Source organism: Malaclemys terrapin, chromosome 4, assembly GCF_027887155.1.
Source record: "Malaclemys terrapin pileata isolate rMalTer1 chromosome 4, rMalTer1.hap1, whole genome shotgun sequence".
Taxonomy (NCBI): domain Eukaryota; kingdom Metazoa; phylum Chordata; order Testudines; family Emydidae; genus Malaclemys; species Malaclemys terrapin.
In genome coordinates, this window is record NC_071508.1 from 133,021,302 (window position 1) to 133,043,989 (window position 22,688).

The window sequence follows — 22,688 nt, forward strand, 5'->3', positions numbered from 1 at the left end:
CTACCATTTCTTCTTTCTTTTACTGACGATGGGTCAATGCAGAAAAAGATGGGCCTCTTACCTATGCAGAAAATGCAGAAGTTCTTCCAAACATACAGCTTCCACCTTGTCTTTTATGGTATCACTGATATGCTGGACTGCCTGTGCCCTCCCTGTTAATACCTGTCGATTTAAGTTGTGATAGAACATTCTGAAGTTATTCAAATGTCATTAGGTGCACATGATTTCTCACACCTCCTTCACCTTTGAAAGTCCCTCCATCTTCTTAGGGAATGATTTAGTTCCTCATTTTAAAAATCCTCATGTGAATAAAAATACTCCCTAGGGTCTAGATTTGGATACTCAGACTCACAGTGAATAGTATGTTACTCCACAAATGCTTCTGCTGAAGTCGGTAGGACTTCCTGTGCAGTAAGGTGCCACTCAGTGCGAATAAGAGTGGAAGAATCTGGCCTCACGTTGGGGCATTACTAATAATACTCAGCTGCAGGGCCCAATTCATACAATATTTGCCATCTTCATTTCTGTGGGGTTTGCCAGCAACTTTAGCATGACCTTGTATTTGAATAGATATGACTATATAGAGAAATGCCATCTTTGATCATAAAAAGATGCCTATATAAAAACATACACAGACAGTATTCCTGGGGTGAGATGCTTATTCTACCAGACTGGCAGCAAGGAATAGGTGGGCCCTGTTTCATGGCATAAGATAATAAATAGGGTCCTGACAATTTGCTCATGCTAATTCCCCCTGACGCCACCTTACACTTTCAAATGGCAAGCCAAGCAGAGCACTTAGTTTCTTCCTGCCAGAAGGATGAAAATCAGTCTCTGTTTGGATTGACTTGAACAGGTGTTAACTTAACGCTATTAGCTACTCTCTTGAAATGGAGCCTTGCAGTAGGAAAGGACCAGATGGAAAAAAGGAGACAGACAGAATAATAAATTCTGTGTTCAGGCTGTGATCTGCGTAGTATCAGAGAGACAAATGGTGACAAACAGAGAGAGTGGGATTTTCCATGCACTAGCCACAATAAATGTATCAGTTCAGCAAAAAAGGAGGAAGAAAGCACACTCCCCTAATCTGAACACGAGACACGTATTGTGAAAATATTGATGATCTGTTCTTCTTTAGGCATTAAGAAAACAAAATTGCAGAAGTACTATTTTCATGATCTTACATAATGTGTAATATTAATAGTAACATTAGGTATATAGATATGATGATGCCTAAGTGCCCAGTGAAGGATCAGGTCCCTGTTGTGCTAGGCACTATACAAACACAGAACAAAAAGAAAGTAAGTAATATTTTCAGAATCTTACATTCATACAGCACTTTGCATTACAAAAAAACATCCCAAAGCCTTCTCCAAACAGCACCAACTATATACACCCCTGAAATGCAGCCAGATCTAGCAGTTGTTAATCTGGGCACAGAATACTATGCACCAGTTTAGGACAGAGAGTGAAGAATGCCATATTGAGTCGACAAGTACAGAATGGTAGCTGGGTAATCACATTCCACCTGAGTCAGGAACTTGACCAGGACATCAAGTTGAACAACAGTGTCTCTTGGAAAAAGTACACAGCATTTAAAAGGCAACCTTAGGCCTGCTCTACAGTTAAATTTTGCTGGCATTGTTACTTCAGTTAGGAGTATGAAAAAAAAAAAAAAAAAAAAAAAAAAAATCACACTTGTAGCTGACATAGCTATGCTGGCAAAAACCTTAGTGTAGATGCAGTCATGCTAGCAAAAAAGTGCTTGGCCGTTATGCCTTATTTCGTTTGGGGAACTGGTATAAAATATACTAGCAAAATAACTCTTTGGCCAGTATAAGCTGTGTCTCCATTAGGAGGCTTTGCCAGTATAGATATTATAGACAGTATAGATAGATATAGATAGCTAATCTAAGGGTACGTCTTCACTACCCGCCGTATCGGCGGGTAGCAATCGATTTATCCGGGATCGATATATTGCGTCTCGTTAAGATGCGATATATCGATCCCCGAACGCGCTCGCCGTCGACTCCGGAACTCCACCAGAGCGAGCGGCAGTAGCGCAGTCAACGGGGGAGCCGCGGCCATCGATCCCGCGCCGTCTGCACCCCAGGTAATTCGATCCAAGATTCTTCGACTTCAGAAGTTGCGTATCTTGGATCGATCCCCCTGCCAGTGTAGACCAGCCCTAATATGCCTATGTGCCATGTTAAAGACAACATTTTCCACCTTTCCTTAACCAGCCTGTGCAGTCATTTGTGGCCACATTGGCTTGGATGGCTAAATACCTGATGGAGCCACAAAGCAGGTACTTAAACATCTGATCAAATTTCAGACATAATTTGTGCCTGAAGAGAAACTGAGGCCACTGTCTGAAGATTTGTGCCTAAATATTTATTTCATGTAGAGATGGGCCTGAATTGGAACCTCAAGTCTGAATCCACAATCAGATTTGGGAGACAAGTTTGATTTGAATAATTGGGTCTGAACCTTCCTGTAAGCAGGTGGCTTTCTTACTGGCCTAGGGAAGAACCAGGATCATGCCATGCCCAGGAGCCTCGGCCAATCTGGGGGCCCCAGAAAAATCTCCCCCCACCAGGGCCCGAGAACTGGAGGAGGTCTCACTCCCAGCCGCAGAGCTTTTCCGATCTCAGGGCCCCAGCGGGGTGTGTGTGAAAGTAGCAAGCAAGCAGAGGGCAGGGCCTCAGGGGAAGAGGCCGAGTGGGGAAGAAACATGGGCGGGGCTGCGGGGAAAGGGGCGGAATGGGGTGGGGCCATGGATGGGGCTGCAGGCAAAAAGGGCGGAATAGGGGATTGGCTCCTGGCTTGGAGCGCCAGCAAGGGCCAAGAGCTCTGCCGTGGTCCCAGCTGGGGTTGAGAGCTCGATTCCAGCCAGGGCTGAGCTCTAAGCCAAACCCCTCCCCATTCCCTCCCCATGACCTGACCAAGCTCTCAGCCCACCCCGCCCCTGCTGGGGCCATGTGGGGGAGGGGCCAAGCTCTCAGCTCCCCCCACCCCACCCGGGGCCACAGAGGGGCTGAGAGCAGCGAGCAGGGGATGGCCTCGCCCCGAAAGAGGCAGGGCAGAGGGCTAGCCTCCCCAAGGGGAAGTTTCATCCGCCTCCCGTGATCAGGGCACACTTTCACAAACACAAACTCAGGAAGTTAACAAAACAAAGTGATTTCCCTGACCAAAGCAGGCTGCAATCCCCACAGGTTTTCCCCCTGCATCTCCTTAAATCCCCTGCTCAGTCATGCGTAGGGTGACCAGATGAGGGGAAGAAAATATCGGAACACATGGGGGGGCGGGTTGTGCCCGCCGGCAGAGCAAAAAAAAAACAAGTCCTGCTGGCTGAGAAAAAAAACAAAACAAAAATACCCCGCAGTGCTGCCGGCGGATATCGGGACAAAATGCATCCCAACCAAAGATCGGTCAGGGCGCGGGACAGACACCGAAATATTGGGACGGTCCCGATTTTATCGGAACGTCCGGTCACCCTAGTCATGCGACAGGCAGGCAGCCCTTAATCCTTTCTTGGATGTTTCACCCTGTCTCACTGTCCCTATGGGACTAGTTCTGGATGCAGCCCCTGCTGGTGGAAATCTCATGAGAACACCTTGAGAGATTTCATAGATTCATAGAGTTTAAGGCCAGAAGGGACCATTAGGTCATCTAATCTAACTGTCTGTAGATCCCAGACCAGTACATTTCACCCAGTTACCCCTGCACTGAGTCCAATAACTTGTCATTTCAGTACCATCAAATCCAAACTCCAATGCTGTTCTACTCAATTAGATCAGCCTGCAGGCCGATTTGAGTATTTTATGACAAGAGGCAGGCCATTTGTGCAGAAGACTGACAAAATAAAAGAAAAAAAAACTTCAGCTCCCAATAAATAAAGACCTTGATTGGAACATAAGTATTAGTATTTCTATCTTTTAACAAAGTTTATAAATCAACATTATTACCTGCAGTGATTAATTTGTAATGAAAGAGATTCCGGAGCTCAACCCAGCACAAATTAAGCACTGGCTGGGCAGCTGAATAGCGGCAGCTGCTGGCCAGGCACCCAGCTCTGAAGGCAGAGCCACCAGCAGCAGCGGAGAAGTAAGGGTGGCATGGTATGGTGTATTGCTACCCTTACTTCCGTGCTGCTGCTGACGATGGTGCTGCCTTTAGAGCTGGGTGCCCGGCCAGCAGTGACCACTCTCCTGCTGCTCAGACAGAGCTTAACTGGCAGGCCACACAGGAAACCTTGGCAGGCCAAATTTCAAAGGATCCTCAACTTGGCCTCTATATGTGCCCATGCAAATTTCCTGTATTAGCTAGTTTTGCAAACTATCACTTGCACATTCCTAGGTTGGTTTGACATGATTTTTTCTTGACAAATCCATGTTGAGTATTACTTAGCAACTTATTGTCTTCTAGGAGTTTGCAAATTGATTGCTTGATTATTTGCTTCATTATCTTTCCAGGTACTGAAGTTAAGATGACAGGACTGTAATTCTCCAGGTTTTCCTAATTCCCCTTTTTTATAGATTGGCACTACCTTTGCTCTTTTCCAGTCCTCTGGAATCTCTCCCATTTTCCATGAGTTTTCAAAGATAATCACTAATGGCTTAGTATCTCCTCAGTCAGCTCCTTGAATATTCTAGGATGCATTTCATTAGGCCCTGCCGACATGAAGACATCTAACTTGTCTAAGTAATTTTGAACTTGTTCTTTCCCTATTTTATCCTCAGATCCTACCTCATTTTCACTGGCATTCACTATGGTAGACATCTGATCACTACTAACCTTTTTGGTGAAAACAGAAACAAAAAAGGCATTTAGCACTTCTGACATTTCCCTGTTTTCTGTTATTATCTCTCCCCCCCAGCCCTGCATTGAGTAATGAGCCTATCCTGTCCTTGGTCATGTTAGGAAAATCTGGACCAATGCCTCTACACCACCATTATAGACATATTAAAATTTCATGCAAACATGCATGCAGCATTTCAAGCATGAGCCTGCCCACAATGAAGGTAATGGCAAAACTCCCACTGACTTCAGTGGGAGCAGGAGCAGGGTATTGCTGAAGATATAGAGCAGGGGTAGGCAACCTATGGCATGCATGCCGAAGGCGGCACGTGAGCTGCTTTTCAGTGGCACTCACACTGCCCGGGTCCTGGCCACTGGTCCGGGGGGCTTTGCATTTTAATTTAATTTTAAAAACCTTATTTACTTTACATACAACAATAGCTTAGTTATATATTATAGACTTATAGAAAGAGACCTTCTAAAAAAGGTTAAAATGTATTACTGGCACGCGGAACCTTAAATTAGAGTGAATAAATCAAGACTCGGCGCACCACTTCTGAAGGGTTGCTGACCCCGGATATAGAGAAACATGGGAAAGTTCATTATTTTTCTTTTATACAGAAGAGGAAAAACTCTGCTCTCAGTGTCACAGCTACAGCTGAAGTCAGTAAGATTGCAGGTGTGCAACACAGCAGACTTGAGTCTAGATTGGTAAAATTAGAGTATATTAGCAAATGCTGAGGATCTTGCGTGTAATGACTTGCATGCTACAAAGAACATCAACTGTGGTTTACCTGAATGATTGTAGTGTCTGTATAGGGTTTTTCCCCCGCGGTAATTACGTGTCTGAGCGCTTCTCTCACTTCCTTCTGAATATAACAAAGTTAAAATACAAACATTTACAATACGACCCAATTTGTAATCTGTTAGGTTTCCCTATCTCACCCTACACTTGTGCATTTGAAGATCTTCTGCCTTTGTGTTATGCTCATAGTCCAGTCCGGTTTAACCCAAGCGGACATCATGCAGCTGCCCTATGGGAAGCTGGCCGAGGACTTTTGGATACACCATAAAAACAAAATCTGAAAACAAACCTGACACTATAGAGAAAACTTTCATTGCTTAAATGTGAACAGCAAAGGATTTTTTAATAAATTGGGCTTGTGCCCTTTTTTTGCTTCTTATGATGAACAGAGAAGACCTGACATTGTTTAGCATTTAAAAAAAAAAAAAAGAACAGGAGTACTTGTGGCACCTTAGAAACTAACAAATTTATTAGAGCATAAGCTTTCATGGGCTACTGCCCACTTCTTCGGATGCATATAGAGTGGAACATATATTGAGGGGATATATATACACACATACAGAGAGCATGAACAGGTGGGAGTTGTCTTATCAACTCTGAGAGGCCAATTAAGCAAGAGAAAAAAAAATTTTGAAGTGATAATCAAGCTAGCCCAGTACAGGCAGTTTGATAAGAAGTGTGAGAATACTTACAAGGGGAGATAGATTTAATGTTTGTAATGGCTCAGCCATTCCCAGTCCTTATTCAATCCTGAGTTGATTGTATCTAGTTTGCATATCAATTCCAGCTCAGCAGTCTCTCGTTGGGGTCTGTTTTTGAAGTTTTTCTGTTGTAAGATAGCCACCCGCAGGTCTGTCATTGAATGGCCAGACAGGTTAAAGTGTTCTCCCACTGGTTTTTGAGTATTATGATTCCTGATGTCAGATTTGTGTCCATTAATTCTTTTGCGTAGAGACTGTCCTGTTTGGCCAATGTACATGGCAGAGGGGCATTGCTGGCACATGATGGCATATATCACATTGGTAGATGTGCAGGTGAACGAGCCCCTGATGGTATGGCTGATGTGATTAGGTCCTATGATGATGTCACTTGAATAGATATGTGGACAGAGTTGGCATCGGGCTTTGTTACAAGGATAGGTTCCTGGGTCAGTGTTTTTGTTCAGTGATGTGTGGTTGCTGGTGAGTATTTGCTTTAGGTTGGGGGTTGTCTGTAAGCGAGGACAGGTCTGTCTCCCAAGATCTGTGAGAGTAAAGGATCATCTTTCAGAATAAGTTGTAGATCTCTGATGATGCGCTGGAGAGGTTTTAGTTGGGGGCTGAAGGTGACAGCTAGTGGTGTTCTGTTATTTTCTTTGTTGGGCCTGTCTTGTAGGAGGTGACTTCTGGGTACTCATCTGGCTCTGTCAATCTGTTTTTTCACTTCAGCAGGTGGGTTTTAAGAATGCTTGATAGAGATCTTGTAGGTGCTTGTCTCTATCTGAGGGATTGGAGCAAATGCGGTTATATCTTAGAGCTTGGCTGTAGACAATGGATCGTGTGGTGTGTCCTGGATGGAAGCTAGAGGCATGTAGGTAAGTGTAGCGGTCAGTAGGTTTCCGGTATAGGGTGGTATTTATGTGACCATCGCTTATTAGCACAGTAGTGTCCAGGAAATGGACCGCTTGTGTGGATTGATCTAGGCTGAGGTTGATGGTGGGATGGAAATTATTGAAATCATGGTGGAATTCCTCAAGGGCTTCTTTTCCATGGGTCCAGAAGATGTCATCAATGTAGCGCAAGTAGAGTAGGGGCGTTAGGGGACGAGAGCTAAGGAAGCATTGTTCTAAGTCAGCCATAAAAATGTTGGCATACTGTGGGGCCATGCAGGTACCCATAGCAGTGCCGCTGACTTGAAGGTATATATTGTCCCCAAATGTGAAATAGTTGTGGGTGAGGACAAAGTCACAAAGTTCAGCCCATCATAGGACCTAATCACATCAGCCATACCATCAGGGGCTCGTTCACCTGCACATCTACCAATATGATATATGCCATCATGTGCCAGCAATGCCCCTCTGCCATGTACATCGGCCAAACCGGACAGTCTCTACGCAAAAGAATTAATGGACACAAAACTGACATCAGGAATCATAATACTCAAAAACCAGTGGGAGAACACTTTAACTTGTCTGGCCATTCAATGACAGACCTGCGGGTGGCTATCTTACAACAGAAAAACTTCAAAAACAGACTCCAACGAGAGACTGCTGAGCTGGAATTGATATGCAAACTAGACACAATCAACTCAGGATTGAATAAGGACTGGGAATAGCTGAGCCATTACAAACACTGAATCTATCTCCCCTTGTAAGTATTCTCACACTTCTTATCAAACTGTCTGTACTGGGCTAGCTTGATTATCACTTCAAAAAAAAATTTCTCTTACTTAATTGGCCTCTCAGAGTTGGTAAGACAACTCCCACCTGTTCATGCTCTCTGTATGTGTGTATATATATATCCCCTCTAAGGTGCCACAACTACTCCTGTTCTTTTTGCGGACACAGACTAACATGGCTGCTACTCTGAAACCTTTATTTTTTTAGATTGTGGGCAGTTTTTTTGTTTATTTGTTTGGCTTACAAATCTCAAGAATGCAATATCTGGCTATCCCTGTTTTTTGTGGGCAGACCTGTGGGAAGTATAAGGGAATTTATGGTGGGCCCTTAACTTTATTGAAAGGATGAGAGTACTGAATCTTTAACAAAGTATTCATTAATTATTACACAGTTGGTCAAACATTTTAACCAAAACCAAATAAACATTCTGATGAAAAATCCTTCTCTCTCTTACTAGCTAAACTTTCATGTTTAGCTCTAGTGATGTTGCTAGTTCTCCAGTCACCATAGAGTCTTCCAGTCTAGAGAGGATCTGAACTTCCCATGTAAAAAACAAGCAGGAACCAAACCTCCCCCTCCACCCCACAACTTTCAGGCCTTCTTTTTTCAGCATTAAAAATAGAGGGGGAAAGATGCATGCTCCATTTTTTCCCTTTTGTGGGTCACTTTGAACTTGGGCCTCCTTCCAAGTTTACATCCATCTGTGCATACCCTCGCCCTGCCCTGTCTCTATGAGAGGATGGATCAGCCGTTAAATGACAATCCACAATGCTATGGGAAGGAGTTCTTACCTGGGTGACTGTGAGCAGCTTTTCCTCCACATTTGAAAAAATCCACTTGAGAACATATGTATCAGCTAAGAGCCTCTGCTGTGGAGTCCAGTGGGGCATCAGCAGCTTCTCGCTGTAATTGCACACAGAAAACAAAATTGCAGTAAGAGCAGCAGTTTTCTAGTAGTTTTGTGGCTCTTCCAATCCCAGTACTGAGAGTCTGTGCTTGGCTATGGCCATATTTATGATGTGTAGCTCACCTGGCTAATTGCATGCACAAAGCAGCATTCAGCTCTCATCTAAGGCTAGGTCTACACTACCCGCCTGAATCAGCGGGTAGAAATCGACCTCTCGGGGATCGATTTATCGCGTCCCATCGGGACGCAACAATCGATCCCCGAATCGACGCTCTTACTCCACCAGCGGAGGTGGGAGTAAGCGCCATCAACGGGAAGCCGCAGAGGTCGATTTTGCCGCCGTCCTCACAGCGGGGTAAGTCGGCTGCGATACATCGAATTCAGCTACGCTATTCACGTAGCTGAATTTGCGTATCTTAAATCGACCCCCCCCCCCCCGTAGTGTAGATGTAGCCTTAGGAACAACTGAAACTAGGTAAAATATTTTTTCGATCCTCCCAGCCCCACCCTTTTTTTATTCTTCTCTTTTTGGCCCTTTTTGTGGCCCCATTCTCCAATTACATCATCCCCTCTCTGATTCCCTCTCCTCTGTCCCCACTCCTTCCTGCATCTCTCTCTCTTGGCCTTGTCTGCACTAGAAAGTTGTATGCAGAAAACAACTGTGGATACAGTGTGGATACAGCTATATAGTGTAAGGGAAAATTAAGTAGGCCCAAACTTTGACCAGGATAACTTTAATTAAAATAACTGTGTACAAGGGTCAGGAGAAAAAAAGAGAATGAAAAATGTATCTGTAATCGCTAGAAGCCTTAACCGCAAAAGTACAACCTGTGAATAACAGGAAAAGCTTGCAAGAGAAACACCTGTGAATAATAGGTAAGCTTGTTGCTTTTGTATTCCTAATAAGGAGCTGTTTTTCTGTTTAAACAGATATTATGAATGAAAAGTGTGTTTGACTAAATGTGGTTTTAAGCTATAAAAGCTTCTGTGTTCCTTTGTGAGGCAGACCAGCTAGGCTGGCTGTGTCTCCCTGCATGCTTGTAATAAAGTGGGCTTCAGACTGTTCTGATCCAAACACAACGTGTGGTTAATTTTTCTACCACAATCTGTTCAAAGGTAATATTCCTGTATGGGAAGGGGAATAACTATACAGTACCAGTATAAGTCAAAAGGCTTTGGAACTGTCTTCCTTACTTGGTCCAACAGATCACAGATTTGGTGACCTTCGGTACATGCCGTAAGAAACACAATTACACATTTTCCAAGGCTTTTCTTGGAGGGAATGTGTATGTGATTGATGGATGGGATGACTGAGGAGTCAGAAGGCTGGGCAGAGTAATGTTATTTGACAATGGGAAGAGGAGACAAAAATTCTTTACATCTGCAATAGGGCCTGCTGGTGTCACTAGTTTTGGGCAGCCTGTTGTTGATCTTCAAAATGTGCTTTAGGTAACATTTGTGTAATGAGCCTGGTGTTGAGAAAGGTGCAATGTACAAGTTCAGATAAATATGCTTACAGCTGAGAATACCTATTATATTTGTTTTTAAAGAGATATTCAGCATAGTTAAATGCAAAGACCTTAGAACATCATCAGCCCTCTCAAAAGTTCTATTAGTTCTGGGCACTCAAGAGTCTCTGTTGGGAAATAATAGAGCTCTCCTGCTATTTCCACACAAGCTATGTTGATTCATGTGCAAGAGTCAATCATTAATGCAGACATTCATATTTTACAGAATATACATGATAAAGTCTGTGTGGATACGTGCCATCCCAGGGCACCCCCCAATGGCCTGGGATGGCCCTGCACACACCTTGCCTCAGTTTCCCTCTGACTTCTCACAATAATCCACTTACAAGCAGAGTCTTTAAAAACAATATTCCCTCCACCCCAGGGTCTCTTTTATTCAGATTAATCAGCTCCCCCAAAAGAATGCTCCTTTTAGATTCAGGGTTTCACAGCCCTCCCTCTTGGTCTTTGTACATCTAGCCCCAGCCTCCCCAGCTTGTAAAATCTCCCCTCAAGTTCAGAGTATCCACAGTCCTCTTTCGTGGGGCCTGCCTGTGTTTACCCAGTGAGGCTGGTGGACTTTCCCCTGAGGTTCAGCGTTTGCATAGCCCTCCTTCTTAGGGCTGTACCCTAGCTGAGTTCTTCCCCTCAGCAGCTTTCCCTGACTAGGCTTGGAACCTCCATTTTGATTCATCTACCCAGTCACCTGACTACTCCCTTACTCCTTCCCAGGTGGGTCTAGCAACCAAAACACCTGCCTGGGCCAGCTGGGAGAGATGAGAGCCATGTCTCAACCACTCTGCAAGGTTGCTGGTCCTGGGCTCGTAAAGGAACACTAGCCTGGGTTTTTCCTGTCCATTCACCCTCCCAGAAACTAACTATTCCATGGTACCACCTGCCTCTCATCTCCTTCCAGGTAACCAGAACAGACATTGGGTAATTGGCCTCTCACACAACCTATCCTGACCTTAAAGAGCCAGAACCAGCCCATCATAGTCACTTTTAAAGGGCTGGGAAAGTAAATAATATTTGGCTGCAAACATACAGCCCCAGTTCAGCAAAGTACTTAAGCACGTCAATGGACTCCGCACTTGCTTGAAGTCATCATGTTCTTTGCTGAATTGGGGCAACCAAGCCATTTCCCAAGTTGTACAGTCAGTTCTTAGGGTCACTGGCTTCCAGAACTGCACACAGAGGGAGCAGTGCTTGGTCAGAACTGATCTTCACTACAAATTTATGCTGTTAGGATGAGGACAACAATCATTACATTTCAGGGTGAAAAGTTTAAAATGTCAAATGAGAAGCTGCACAGAATATCAGGGTTGGAAGGGACCTCAGGAGATCATCTAGTCCAACCCCCTGCTCAAAGCAGGACTGTAATCGGTCCTAGCCGGGGCTCGACCCTTCCGGGCAGGAGGGGAGCCACACCGACTCACTACTGGGGGAACAAGCAGTCAGTTAGTCCCGAAGCTCCGGCTCTCTGGTGCAGGGTGGAGCAAAGCCGACAGTTAGCTCAGGGCTCAGGCCCTTGTTGCAGGGGCTGAGCGAGCAAATAGTTCAGAGCCCAGGCCCTGGATCAGGGCGGGGCAAACACAGTTTAGCTCAGGCCCTTGTTGGCAGGGGCTGAGCGAATAAACAGTTCAGGAGCCCAGGCCCTGGATCAGGGTGGGGCAAACACAGTTGAGCTCAGGCCCTTGTTGGCAGGGGCTGAGCGAATAAACAGTTCAGGAGCCCAGGCCCTGGATCAGGGCGGGGCAAACACAGCTAAGCTCAGGCCCTTGTTTGCAGGGGGCTGAGCGAGCAAGCAATTCAGGGGCCCAGGCCCTGGATCAGGGCGGGGCAAACACAGCTAAGATCAGGCCCTTGTTTGCAGGGGGCTGAGCGAGCAAGCAGTTCAGGGGCCCAGGCCCTGGATCAGGGCGGGGCAAACACAGTTTAGCTCAGACCCTTAGTCGCAGGGGACTGAGCGAGTAAATAGTTCAGGTATGGCACGCCTAGGCTTTCTGTAGCCGAGCACTGGGTGAGGGGGAAGCCTGCCCCCCGTGAGCGGGGTACGCAGGCCCACCCACTCCACTGCGTTCCAGCCCGGGGCCCTAGCAGCGGTTACTGCCGCTGCTGGTCAGTGGGGTATCCAGACCGCAACACACTGACATTGGCTCACACTCGGTTGCAGCCGGACCGGGGTCGGCTACCCCCGGGCTACTTCCATGATCCCCCTCAAGGCCTACTTCGTTTGTCGCGCCGGGCTCGGGCCAGTCCATCTGCATGGGCTCCTCTCGGCCAGGGCTCGGTGGCAGGTCCGGTAGCTCTGCTGGGAAGTCAGGCCAACGGTCCTCGGGCGGCTCCTCTGGGTAGCAGCAGGGGCGGAGGGGTTCGGGTGCAGTCTCACCCTCAGGGTTGGTGGGGTGGGGTTCCCAGGGATTCTCCCAGTGACGGGAGCGGACGGGCTCCGGCGGCTCCTCCTCGTAGCGTGCCCGGGGTAGCTCAGGCCAGCTAGGGTCCAGGCCTCGGTCTTCGGCCGTCTCCTGGCCGGGAGCTCCCGGCCGCACGTCTGCTCCCTGTGGTGGCTGGCCGCCGACTGAGTTCTGGCGGCCGGCCTTTATACTTCCTGTCCCGCCCCTTGACTTCCGGGGGGCGGGGACAGGCGGCGGTGGCTCCACCCACTCTGGTGCCTGCACGTGGGCTTCCTCTTCTGGGCAGGAGGGGAGCCACACCGACTCACTACACACACACCCCCTTAAGACTGGCTCCCGCGTGTTGGGGCCAGGTCCTTTCATCTCCCCCATGCGGGATAGGAAGTCCGCATTCGTATGGTCCTTGCCAGCCCAATGCTGAACCGTAAACGCGTAGGGTTGTAAGGCGAGGTACCACCGCATAATGCGGGCGTTATTATCTTTCATCCGCATTAGCCACCGGAGGGGGGCGTGGTCTGTGACGAGGGTGAACGGGGCCCCGAGGAGGTAGAAGCGAAGGGCATCGCAGGCCCACTTCACAGCGAGGGCCTCTTTTTCCACCACTGCGTAATTCCTCTCACGGGGGAACAGTTTCCGGCTGAGGTATAATACGGGGTGGTCCTTTCCCTCCACTTCTTGGGACAAGACTGCCCCTAACCCTACCCCGGAGGCGTCGGTCTGCAGGATGAATGGGCGTTTAAAGTCCGGGCTATAGAGAACCGGCTCCTGGCAGAGGCCCTTCTGTAGTGTCCGGAAGGCAGCCTCACACTCTGGGGACCACTGTACCTGCCGGGGACTGTCCTTCGTCAGAAGCCCAGTTAAGGATGCGGCTATGGACGCGAACTGGGGGATGAACCGTCGGTAATACCCAACGAGGCCCAGGAACTGCCGAACGTGCCGTTTGGTCGACGGGGTGGGACAGTCCAGGAGGGCCTGGACTTTTCTGACGAGGGGCTTGACCCGCCCGCCCCCGACGGTATAGCCGAGGTAGGTGGTCTCTTGCCAGGCAATACGGCACTTTTTGGGGTTGGCGGTCAGGCCCGCCTGTCGTAGGGACCTTAGGACCGCCGCAACCCGGGACAGATGGTCCTCCCAGCCGCGGCTATAGATGACCACGTCGTCTAGGTACGCAGCCGCATAGTCCTGATGGGGCTGCAGAAGTTGGTCCATCAGTCGCTGGAAGGTGGCTGGGGCCCCATGGAGACCGAATGGCATCCGCGTGAATTGGTACAGCCCCGTTGGGGTGGCAAAGGCGGTTTTCTCCTTTGAGGTCTCTTCAAGGGGGATCTGCCAATAGCCTTTGCTGAGATCCAGGGTGGTGATATACTGGGCCTCCCCCAGGCGGCCCAGTAACTCGTCCACACGGGGCATCGGGTAGGCATCGAAGTGCGAGATGGTGTTTACCCTTCGAAAGTCGATGCAGAAGCGGCGGGTACCGTCCGGCTTGGGCACCAGGACCACCGGACTACGCCACTCGCTCCGGGACGGCTCAATGATGCCCAGAGCCAGCATGGCTCTTACTTCCTCCTCGACCGCATCACGTATCAGATAGGGCAGGGGCCGGGTCGTCTCTCGAACCACTTTCCCCGGCTCAGTCTGGATTGAGTGTTTGACTAAGGACGTGTAGCCCGGTACGGCCGTGAAGGTTCTCTTGAAGGCCTGCAGAAGGCAGTTGGTTTGCTTGCATTGCTCTTCCGTGAGCGATTGTCCTAGCAGGGGTGCCGTGGGATCATCCGTCGAGGGCACCCGGGGTCCCAATTCCGGCTCGGGCGGGCACGGGTTAATTAAAAGGCCCTCCCGGTCCTGCCACCGTTTCAGCAGGTTTACATGATACCGTTGGGTCCCCTTACGCTTGTCTGGTTGCCGTACCTCGTAGGTGACAGGACCCACTTTACGCACGACGTCGTAAGGCCCCTGCCACCGGGCTAACAATTTGGACTCACTGGACGGGAGGAGGAGTAGAACACGGTCCCCTGGTTGGAACTCCCGGACTTGGGCTCCTTGATCATAGGTTCGTTTCTGCCGCTCCTGCGCCGTCTTCAAATTTTCGCATGCCAGGGCTCCGGCCTGGCCAAGGTATTCCTGTAACTGAGTGACATATTTCAGGAGGCTCTGGGCTGGGGAGGCCGACTGTTCCCAGGTCTCTCTCATCAGGTCTAAGAGGCCCCGTGGTTTGCGTCCATACAGCAGCTCGAATGGGGAAAATTTCGTTGAGGTCTGCGGGACTTCTCGGATGGCTAACAGTAAGGGTGGAAGGAATTGGTCCCAGTGGCGGAGGTCCTCTGCTGGGAATTTCCGCAACATGCCCTTCAACGTGCGGTTAAACCGCTCCACCAACCCGTCCGTCTGCGGGTGGTAAACGGATGTCCTGAGTTGTTTGATGCCTAAGAGGGCACAGACCTGTCGCAACAATTGGGAAGTGAAGTTCGTTCCCTGGTTGGTTAGGATCTCTCTAGGCAGTCCTACCCAGGCGAAGATTTTCAGCAATTCCCCCGCGATGGTCCGGGCGGTAATACTCCGCAAGGGGATGGCTTCCGGGAACCGAGAGGCATAGTCCACCAGAACCAGAATGTATTGAAACCCCGCGGCGCATTTCGGGAGTGGGCCCACGAGGTCCATGGCGACCCGTTCAAAGGGCGTCTCCATCAATGGCATGGGGATCAGGGGTGCCTTGGAGATCCCGGGCGGGGCGACCAGCTGACAGTCTGGGCAGGAGGCGCAATACTCCTTCACCTCCTGAGAGATTCCCGGCCAAAAGAAGCGCCCCAGGATTCGAGCGAGGGTCTTCTCTCGCCCCAGGTGCCCGGCGGCTGGCACATCGTGGGCTAGTTTCATTACAGCCCGCCGGTGACACAGGGGCACCAACAGTTGGGTTTGTGGCTCCCGGGTGCGGGGATCACGGTCCACGCGGTAGAGCCGGTCCCGGCGCAGCTCAAAGTGGGGCCATTGGGTGGCCCGCTGGGGGTCCACAACACTCCCGTCTACTGCTGCGAGCTGCTCGTAGAAGCGGCTGAGGGTGGGGTCCTCTCGCTGATCTCGACAGAAGTCGGTATCGAAGCGGGGCTGAGGGGCGGGCTCCGGCTGCTGCCCCACCGTGTCTGCGTCGTCTACCTCGGTCACCGGGCCCTGCTCGGGGGTCTGGGAGGAGGACCCTAGCCGATTGGCCTCCAGGGCTGGCGTGGAACGTATTACTTCCTCGAAGGCCGGCCAGTCCCGACCTAGGATCACAGGATAAGCGAGATGGGGAGCTACGCCGACCACCAGGTGCCGGGTGACCCCCGCGATTGTTAGGGGGACCCGGGCGCTGGGGTAGGGTCGGACATCTCCATGGATGCATTGTATATGGATGCATCCAAGGCGGGTATCGCCCTGCGGAACCAGGTCTTTATGGACCAACGTCTGGCCGCAGCCAGAGTCGATCAAGGCCTGAGTAGTCCGCCCTCCAACGGCCGCCGGGACAGTCAGCTTGGGACTCATGGCTGGCCGGGCTCGAGTGTGGCCCGCCCACACTTGCCCATAGCTACAATCCATCTCCGGACAGTTTTGCTGGAGATGCCCCATCTTCCCACACCCGAAGCAGGGACCGAGTTCAGGTCGTCTGCTCCGGGGCCCCTCTCGGCTTGGGCTCCGGGGGGGGCTTCGCCGAGTCCTGGGGAGCCCCGGGCCCGGGGCTGTTGGCCCGGTCCGAGGCGCCGGGTTCGGGTGCCGGATCCGGGTCTCGCGGCGGGAGTCAGGCCTAAGTGCGGGGTGTCGTGGTTCGCTCGTGGGTTCCCCTTTCCTTTCGCCACGGGCTGATTTGGGCCCGGGGCCGGGGCGTCGGAAGGCAGGCCCCACTACATTCTCGGTGGCTAGGAAGTCCTCCATTAGCGACACTGCCTGGGCCAGCGTCGCCGGCCGGTGGCGAAGCACCCAGGCGCGCCCTCGGGAGGGTAGAGTGTGCACAAACTGTTCTAGCACAACCTGCTTGGTTACCTCCTCTGCCGTCCGGGTGTCGGGCTGCAGCCACCGTCGGCAAGCCTCTTTTAAGGTCTGGGCCACTACCCGCGGTCGGGCCCCGGCGGGGTAAGTCTGGCTCCGGAACCTTTGTCGGAAGGTCTCAGGACTGACGTCAAGGGCGTCCAATATCGCGGCCTTCACCAGGTCGTAGTCCCGGGCTTCCTCAGCCGCCAATCCACGATAGGCCACCTGGGCCGCCCCCGTCAGGTAGGGGGCTAAGAGGGTAGCCCACTGGTCCCTGGGCCACCCGGCGACGAGGGCTACCCGCTCGAATGTGACCAGGAAGGCCTCAGGGTCGTCGTCCGGGCCCATCTTAGTCAAACGAAGAGGGGCAGCTAACCGCGGCATCTCCGCAGCCTCCCCCGCCGGCCCCGGTGCGGGGCGAGGGAGCGTAACCAGCACCTGCTTCAGCTGGACCCCCAACTGCCGCACCAACTGCTGCTGTTGCTCGAGCTGGGCCGTGTGCTGCTCCTGCTGCTCCTGCTGTAGCTGGAGTTGGGCGGCATCTCGCTCCTTAGAACGGGGGTGGGGGCAACGGCCACTCCCCCTCTAGCCCCTTCTCACAGGGGCAGGGGCTCGGGCCCCACGTTGGGCGCCAAATGTAATCGGTCCTAGCCGGGGCTCGACCCTTCCGGGCAGGAGGGGAGCCACACCGACTCACTACTGGGGGAACAAGCAGTCAGTTAGTCCCGAAGCTCCGGCTCTCTGATGCAGGGTGGAGCAAAGCCGACAGTTAGCTCAGGGCTCAGGCCCTCGGTTGCAGGGGACTGAGCGAGTAAGTAGTTCAGAGCCCAGGCCCTGGATCAGGGCGGGGCAAACACAGTTTAGCTCAGGCCCTTGTTGGCAGGGGCTGAGCGAATAAACAGTTCAGGAGCCCAGGCCCTGGATCAGGGTGGGGCAAACGCAGTTAAGCTCAGGCCCTTGTTGCAGGGGCTGAGCGAGCAAATAGTTCAGAGCCCAGGATCAGGGCGGGGCAAACACAGTTGAGCTCAGGCCCTTGTTGGCAGGGGCTGAGCGAATAAACAGTTCAGGAGCCCAGGCCCTGGATCAGGGCGGGGCAAACACAGCTAAGCTCAGGCCCTTGTTTGCAGGGGGCTGAGCGAGCAAGCAATTCAGGGGCCCAGGCCCTGGATCAGGGCGGGGCAAACACAGTTTAGCTCAGACCCCTTAGTCGCAGGGGACTGAGCGAGTAAATAGTTCAGGTATGGCACGCCTAGGCTTTCTGTAGCCGAGCACTGGGTGAGGGGGAAGCCTGCCCCCCGTGAGCGGGGTGGCAGGGGGGAACGCAGGCCCACCGACTCCACTGCGTTCCAGCCCGGGGCCCTAGCAGCGGTTACTGCCGCTGCTGGTCAGTGGGGTATCCAGACCGCAACACACTGACATTGGCTCACACTCGGTTGCAGCCGGACCGGGGTCGGCTACCCCCGGGCTACTTCCATGATCCCCCTCAAGGCCTACTTCGTTTGTCGCGCCGGGCTCGGGCCAGTCCATCTGCATGGGCTCCTCTCGGCCAGGGCTCGGTGGCAGGTCCGGTAGCTCTGCTGGGAAGTCAGGCCAACGGTCCTCGGGCGGCTCCTCTGGGTAGCAGCAGGGGCGGAGGGGTTCGGGTGCAGTCTCACCCTCAGGGTTGGTGGGGTGGGGTTCCCAGGGATTCTCCCAGTGACGGGAGCGGACGGGCTCCGGCGGCTCCTCCTCGTAGCGTGCCCGGGGTAGCTCAGGCCAGCTAGGGTCCAGGCCTCGGTCTTCGGCCGTCTCCTGGCCGGGAGCTCCCGGCCGCACGTCTGCTCCCTGTGGTGGCTGGCCGCCGACTGAGTTCTGGCGGCCGGCCTTTATACTTCCTGTCCCGCCCCTTGACTTCCGGGGGGCGGGGACAGGCGGCGGTGGCTCCACCCACTCTGGTGCCTGCACGTGGGCTTCCTCTTCTGGGCAGGAGGGGAGCCACACCGACTCACTACACACACACCCCCTTAAGACTGGCTCCCGCGTGTCGGGGCCAGGTCCTTTCATCTCCCCCATGCGGGGGAGCCACACCGACTCACTACAAGGACCAATCCCCAGACAGATTTTTGCCCCAGATCCCTAAATGGCCCCCTCAAGGATTGAACTCATGACAATGGGTTTAGCAGGCCAGTGCTCAAACCACTGAGCTATCCCTGCCTCCCACCCACAGTACCCTAATGATAAAAATGATCAATGTATCCAGACTTTAATGCGACTGGTATGGTCTACTGATGATTATCCCCACTAACACTTTCTAGGCCACATCTACAGGTTCTTAAGTACACAGGGACAGATGTTCAGTGCTTAAAGCACTACCTTGTGCTGTGGGAAACACAGGTTCAATTCCTGCTCTGCTGCAAACATCCTGTGTGAAGCTTGGCAAGTCCCCCAGGCTCTCTGTGCCTCAGCTGTAAAATGGGGATAATAGTGCTGCCCTATAAATAATTTAAAAATACAGAAGTGAGTTCAGATACTATGGTGATAGTAGCCATGTAAGTACCGTAGCTAGAAAGAGGTTGGGTGTATACTGAGGGAACTGCATCCATGGCCAGTATTCTGTAGACAGGCACGGATGCTCCATTATTGGTGAGAATTGTTAACGTCTCCCTGTGGGAAGGCTGGATTCCATTCTCCATTAAAGAAGTGCTACCCCTGCTAAACAAAGTACCCCTAGGATACTGTGATCAGTAATGGGCACCACATTACCAGGAGAAACAACCTGCAGGGAGTTAAGAGAAGAGCAGTGCACACCACTATGCTTGCTCTGTTCTAATCAGATCACACCATGGTGAGCCCTTCACTTGTTAAGCTCAAGGCTAAATGGCTGCAATTAGCTGTCTTGTGCTTGAGCCATCCTTGACAAGCACTTGAAGGCTTCACCTGGCCAGAGTGCAGGGGCTGACCTTGGGAGTGGGGTGAGCCATCTGTGGGTAGGTGGGCAGATTATGTGCTACGGATGAGTTCCACTCAGTGCAGCAGAGCTGGGGGACTGCCAGAGGGCTGGTTACAGCGCCTCAATTCTTTGTTCAGCTCTTCCCTAACATGGTTAGAGTACCATCTGCCAGTTAAAGACAGATGGAGCACCATACAATCCAGCCACACCTTTTTCCTGTGCTCTGAGCCAGGGCTGCAGCAGGGGTAATGCAGGAGCCAACTGTGCTATCCCTAACCCCACTGGAAACTCCCCAACACCAGGGGAATCCCTAAGTGAGATGCAGGTGATTTCCAATCTGTGTAGCACAAAGTGAGCAAAATAGGGAAGTCAATCTGCTCCATAATGCCTATTCTTTAGACTCTCTCTCTCTCGTCAGTTCTGGGTGAAGTTCAAGGTTGTGCTCTACAGAGCCCTAGATGGTCAGGGATTCAGCTACCATGATACCATTTATAAATTGGTAGGTATCTAGGGGCTTGTCTTCATGTACAGTGCTATGTACAGCTGTCTTCATGTACAGCTGCGCTGCTGTAGCGCTTTAGTGAAGACGCTCCTACGCCGACATAGCACTGTCTACACAGGGGGTTAGGTCAGTATAACTACGTCACTTAGGGGTGTGGATTTTTTCACGCCCTTGAGCAACGTAGTTATTCCGATATAGGTCTGTAGTGTAGACATGGCCTAGGTCTGGAAAGGAAATCCATTCACTAAGAGCAAGCAAAATCAAACTCATAGAAAAGAACTGTTATGCAGGAGGCTGGGTGGCTCCCATGAAGTGTGTCTTTGGCCTATGGGCAGTGCTGGTAGGCATGATAGCTGCCTTCCATTAGCTTAGGATAAATGAGGGAGCAGTTAAATGCCTCTTTCATGAGTAGAAGCCACCACCCAAAATAACATACCAGCATGGCAAGGCTGGAGTAGGAGTTGAGCCATGTGGTCTAAGGAATTTAGAATACAAACGCAGGGAGGCGGGGCATTGTTTGATAGAGCTGAGCATGTCTGTGAGCCAGAAGAAATCAGAAGAAGACAGAAAGCAGCAAGAAATCCAAGGAGACAGTAAGAGAAGCGCTGGTAGTGAGACCATGAGAGAAAGCCAAGAGAGAGTTTTTGGGACAGTGCGCTGACTGGAAAAGAGCTTGGAACTGTGAGCAAAGAAAATGCCTCTTGTTGTTTGATTCCTACTGTGCTTAGGGAAACAGGACTTTGTGTCCATTCTTTGTAAATAAACAGGATTGCACCAAAGAAATACCTATAATCAATTTCTCCTCCTAACCCACAAGGGTTATTGGCTAACCTTTCCCTTTATGTTCCTTCAGCATCACTGCCTTGAAGCTCAAGAAGGACCATGCTCAGAACTAAGAGGGAAACTGAAAGGTATAAAGTAAAAGAGGAATTACTTGGAACATACCTTCTGTACATATTAAAGCCCCATTCATATATGAGAAGACATTTGCTGAAGCTCATATCACCGTCTGTAAGTGTGGAAAGGTGAGAGGACAAACAGGCATTACAACATTTTGTATAGGTAGTGAGCAATCCTGCTTCTTTGAAGACATCTCTTTTACATCTCAGGTTGGGAAAAATTGTGGTTTCCAACTGACTCAGATGATCTTTTAATGCAGACTCATCTGTGTTGCTAGCAGACACAAAAGAGGGAATCTGTGTTGCCATGCACTCCATTAGCAGTTTCTCCAGATCTTTATTCCAGTATTTTGGGCTCCAGGTTGAAATAGATTCCATGTCTTTGACACTGTCAAACCATTCTTTTTCTTTCTCTTTCTCCCACTTCAGTGATGCACCTACTGATTTCAGTGGCTCCAATAACATACTATCACCTCCACTGATTTCTTCTTGCACAACTGACCACATTCTTTCTGCTACTTTTTTGTAAAGTGAGTCAATCTTTATTTCACTCTTATGTTCAGATTGTTCCAGATCGTAAATGTGATTACAAGCTTCAAGAAATTTTGCTTGATCTATCAATTCACAAATGGCTTGATCTGAAACAGTAAAAACACAACCAGAAGTTATTGACTTATCTATAGACTTTTCTATGGCAATCATCATAGTAATTACTGAGCAACTCACAAATAATAAGAATGTATTCTCATAACAGCCTTGTGAGGTAGGGAATCATTCCCATTTTACAGGTGGGTAGACTGAGGCCTGGTGCGGTTAAGTGATTTTCCCACAGTCATCTATAATTAGGCGTGGCAGAATTCTATTTTTATATATATAAGTTTGACAAATAGTATTGATGTTTGTTTTTCAACACTTTTCAACATTTTTATCCATTTACATTTTCACAGTTGCACAAAATTATGGGGTTTAATCTTTTTAAAATTTTTTATGGATTTAAGCTTTCTCAGTTCTGGGAAATGGGACGAGTCAGACAATAATTATTTAATGGCAGTAGATGCTGCAATTCAAAAAGTTAAAGCTTTATAACCCTTAAAACACAATTGTCAACATCACAAGTCAAAATATACAAAGTGAATAGCCTTAAATCAAACTCTAATAAGTTCTCAAGCAGCAGTTTTCTTACTCTGCCTATCTGTAAATTTTGGTTATTAGTGATGGAAATATTTTTTGTCAGTTAGTGTGCACACAGGGAAAACAATGTTTACCGACATTTACCAATAAAAATCTAACTCTTCCAAGCCTAGCTACAGCAGAGCCAGGAAGGGAACCCTGCTCTCATGGGCGCCAATGCTGAACAGGCAGGTGTGATTGGTGATTGTTTCCAGGGTGTGACCGATTTCAAATATACCTGTGGAGAATGAGGTAGTTGTGTCTTATTTTTTATACATATCATGGGCGCCTCAGTATACTTGTGCCTGATTACACATAGTGAAAAGAAGCTGGAAGGGGGAAACCAACAGGAAATGAAACAATGGCAAAGATACGGTA

The 22,688-nt window shown here is 50.1% G+C and overlaps 1 protein-coding gene across 3 annotated transcripts in view; it reads right to left on the minus strand.

Moving 5' to 3' along the window:
• The window catches only part of LOC128837216 (exocyst complex component 3-like protein 2), a 70,810-nt gene that overhangs the window by 21,958 nt on the left and 26,164 nt on the right, over positions 1-22,688 (minus strand). For all 3 annotated transcript variants that reach the window (XM_054028202.1, XM_054028200.1, XM_054028201.1), the window contains exons 2-5: positions 21,187-21,778; positions 8,774-8,885; positions 5,595-5,669; positions 62-162 (exon numbers count right to left, since the gene is read on the minus strand). In XM_054028202.1, coding sequence (XP_053884177.1) covers positions 62-162; positions 5,595-5,669; positions 8,774-8,885; positions 21,187-21,647 — 749 coding nt within the window. In that variant the 5' untranslated portion in view covers positions 21,648-21,778. The remainder of the gene's footprint in view (positions 1-61; positions 163-5,594; positions 5,670-8,773; positions 8,886-21,186; positions 21,779-22,688) is intronic.